The sequence below is a fragment of the Apteryx rowi genome, unplaced genomic scaffold (assembly GCF_003343035.1).
Source record: "Apteryx rowi isolate R43461 unplaced genomic scaffold, aptRow1 scaffold_1308, whole genome shotgun sequence".
NCBI classification, from domain to species: domain Eukaryota; kingdom Metazoa; phylum Chordata; class Aves; order Apterygiformes; family Apterygidae; genus Apteryx; species Apteryx rowi.
This window is the reverse complement of record NW_020447540.1, coordinates 3,553-7,357: the sequence shown is the minus strand read 5'-3', so window position 1 is coordinate 7,357 and position 3,805 is coordinate 3,553. Positions and strand designations below refer to the sequence as shown.

Sequence of the window (3,805 nt, the reverse complement as noted above, 5' to 3'; positions counted from 1 at the left end):
CGGGCGGCGGGCAGGGCCTGGCCGCGGCGGGGGGGGGGCTCCGCCCGCCGCGAGGCACCGTTAATTTGTGGATTTGTTTATTTCTCGGCTCCCGCTTTCCCCTCTGCGCCACCCCCCGGCCTCCTCCCTCCAGTGCGCACGCGCGCCCCTGGCGCGTCGCGCTCGGCGCTACGGCGCGTGCGCCGGAAGGCAGCGCGCTTGCGCCGTCGCCCCCGCCGCGTTACGTCGTCCCCTTGTGCCCCCGGCGCATGCGTGATGCCCCTTTCCCCTCCCCCCCGCCCAACGCGCGAACGCCGTCAGCCCCGCCGACGTGCGCAGCGGCCTGCTCGCGCGGCTCGTGAGCCCCCGCCCGCCCGGGCTCACTGTGCCGATTTTCCCATTGGCCTCGCTCCGCCCTATCCCAAGGCGGCGAGAGTACGGCCGGCTCTATTCTACCTAGCGACGGGGAAAAGCTGCCTTCTTATTGGGTGGGCGGTGCGTGAGGCACGCCGCGGTCCTTTCCCACTCGCTTCCCGCCTAGAGGGCCGCGGCGGCCATTTTGTCGCCGCTGCTGAGGCGAGAAAGGCGCGTGACGGGCCGAGGCTACCGTGCCTCCGCCATCCCGGGCAGGGGGCGAGAGCCCTCGGTAGCCGGGCTGGTGGAGGGCCAGGAGCAAAGTGACCCCGCCGGGGTAATGCCCGGAGCCCTGTGTGAACAGGGCTCAAACGCCATCCTTGGTGCACACCAATTTAAATAAAAATGGTCATTTTACTTTGAGTTGACTAAAACCGTGAAAACTGTCTTATTTATGAGCAGGGCTCTTACTATTTTGAGCTTTAGATGTGGCTACCAACTGACACTTGTATATTAAATTACACAGGGAGAACTCACATTTTATTAGCTTTGTTTCAATCCAGTTTAAGTCAAACTGGGACAGTTTCCTTGCCGGGGGTGTGTGTGTGTCATACTCCTTTTAGTCCCAAAACTTAAAAGTGGCTTAATGACACAAACAGAAGATCCAGCGATGTTGCAGCTGGCCACATTCAGGCTTGAAATAACATTAACTATTTGGAGTTACCGTCACCCAGGGACACAGTTGGTCTTTTCCCCGGCTGCAGGAGCAAAGATCCAGCTGATCCTGTCTCCCGAATCGCTGGAGAAAGCCCCTGGGGATGGTATTTTAGATGGTCAATGGCAATGCGACTTTTGCATCCATTTTGCTTCTTACAGCAACCGAGGTGACACAAAGCATTTAAGCAACTCCGATTTATTGATTTCTTATCCCAAGAGAAGCAAACGGGCTGTGATATGTGCTAATTTGTTGCATCAAAGTGAGAAACAGCCTTGGGAACATCTGTGGGAACATCCTACAGCCTGTGGTGGGGGGCATGTACTCCGCCTGAGAAAATTGAGCTGAGCTAGCGAAGCGGCAATGTTAGTTTAGATAGCCTAATATGGCACACAATGCAGAGGAAGACTCCAGCCTTCATCCCCACGACCACCAGAGGGCTGAAGAAGACCCCCTAGCAACAGCCGGCGCAACCGCAGAAGTTACAGGAGGTGCCCCGTATACCCGGAACTGGAATCGCATATAAGGAGACTGTGAGGGGGGGTTGYGCGCGCCGTTGGTGGAGCAGGAGACTCCCCCCCGGCCGCCCAGCGCTGTTTTGCTTACTTGTGACTTGCTCAATTATTTTATAAATTGGAATTTATGCAACCTGGCCCCAGTGGTTGTCAATTTGTCACGTTTACCTATAACACGGGCCATGCTAAGAACAAGAAATATTGCTCGAGGACCAAGTAACAGCAGACGCCGGCAGATGGACACGGGGAAAAGCAGGACCAGATGGCCGGCATCGCCTGCAAGCTGCTGCCTGGCTGGACGCAGCGAGGGGTTGCTTCCTTTTGGCTGTTCCTGGCCAAAAACGGGCAGAAAGACACCAGGTCTCAGTGTGAATCCACAACATAGGGCACCACCCCTTACGGCAGCAGTTATTCGCCTCCCTTGTAAAACACCTTTTGAGTTCAGTTATCAGTTTTGGCCACCAAGCCTTGCTTTAGCTTTTTTCCCCACAAGATTATCTGGCCCCGTTTAATCTACCATTTTCCGCCTGGGAAGGTACTAGTGCCATGTAATCAATTTACCTCTTGCCCTTGCTCCGATAAGTAACTTTAAATTTTCCAGGCTCTGGCTGCCAGCTCTTCCCTGCTGCTCTCCAGTCACTCCAAGGCTCTTCCGTGTGCTTTCCCGCAGCCCTTTGGAGGTGCGGGATGATATGCACTAAACCCCTATTGCTCTCCTGCTTTTTAAACTAGTATTATATTGGGGGTGGAGCAGGAGAAAAGAGGCACCTATTTTAAGATTTTTGTTGTTGTTGTTGTTTTTAAGGGGGAAGCCTGTGAGGTTGATGAACTCCAAGAAGTGAGATTACACAGCATGAAGATAAGCCAGGAGCAAAGAAAGGAAAGGAGCAAAGGAAAATGCAAGCCAGGTATCAGGGCAGTACGTGAGGAGGGGGAAGAGACCCCTCATTCCCGGGAGCTGGGCAAAGCACTGGTGCAGGTGGCAAACGAGCCTCTGCAGGGATCCGGTAATTTGCCTTCCACAAACTTTCAAATCAGCAACACCACAGCAGATATAAACAACAGGATTAATGTTTTGGGGGTTGCTTTTATTTTGCAGTGCCACAGCCACCTTTCTGCCTCCCAGGATTTGGCTTCCACCACTGCTGTTGGCAGCACAAAGAAGAAAACAGGTTGCAAGAAAGGGACCAAGCACAAAATGGCCGTGGGCCTGCAGCCAGCAGGACTGTGCACGGTGGCCCTGGTCCTGTGCGCATGGATGGCACCAGCGCACCGGACCCGCTCAGCAGCGCCTTGGCACGTGCTCGCCGATGGCAACAGCCTCTCACTGTTAAAATAACATTCACAACAAAGTCGCATGTCCCACATAGGTGCTTAGTTATATACAGAATTTGCCCCTCTCCTATCCTTGGATTTTTTTTTTAAGAACAAAAATATAAACACTGACAGGGATATTTAATTTATGATGTTGCTGCATGATAGAAAACACTTTAAGTGGGTTTTCCTGGCCCTTCAGGTGGGGGTCACCATCTTCAGGCATTCACCAATGTTTTGTGCCTTGGCAAAACCTGAGGGATGCTGAAAAGTGGGAGATCCCATCTTTATGTCACTTAGAGCAGGGACAGCAGTGTCAGCTGCCAAACGTCCTTTTCCTACTGGTACAACTCAAAGATACAAATCAGGGAAATTGGGGGGGGGATTGGTTCAAACCCAGGCTATTTACATGCCTGATAAGTGACCAGCTACTTTTATTATTTTTAATCTGAAAGTTTAAAGCTGTTACAAATTTTTTTTTTTTTAAACCATAACACCTCCTGTGCTCCGGGGCACAGAATTAGTGGGAGGGGAAAAAAGAAAAGAACACTAAAGTACATTAGGACTAATAGCGAACCTTCTGCCACAGGTTTCCAAGTCGGGCTCTCAGAGGCCAGACTGAGCCCTAACGTAAAAGCAGATTATCAAGCATCTGCCACCAGCAGCTTTTGGCACCTTTCTGCAAAACAGCACGGGTTCTGCAAAACAAACGGGGGGGGGGGGCGGATGGCAATAGGAAATCACAGCCGGGGCAGCAACCTGCGCTGGGATGCACCGGCCACCCCCGGCCTGGCGCAGTGAGCGGCAGCGGCATCTCCCGGTCACATGGTGCCTGCTCCCCGCCTGCATTTCCAGGTCAGGCCACGCAGGAAGCAGCATGAAACCCGGCAGCTGCTGAGCAGCAGCAGTGCAGCTGCCCCATGGCCGC

The 3,805-nt window shown here is 53.4% G+C and overlaps 1 protein-coding gene across 2 annotated transcripts in view; it reads right to left on the bottom strand.

Moving 5' to 3' along the window:
- Positions 1–311: 311 nt before the first annotated feature.
- Positions 312–3,805, bottom strand: part of LOC112961316 — a 4,858-nt gene continuing 1,364 nt past the window's right edge. The window contains exon 2 of one of the 2 annotated variants that reach the window (XM_026056334.1): positions 312–1,145. In XM_026056334.1, coding sequence (XP_025912119.1) covers positions 1,060–1,145 — 86 coding nt within the window. In that variant the 3' untranslated portion in view covers positions 312–1,059. Of the gene's footprint in view, positions 1,146–1,660; positions 1,895–3,805 lie in introns of those variants that run through there. The other variant, XM_026056333.1, reaches the window with a different exon arrangement.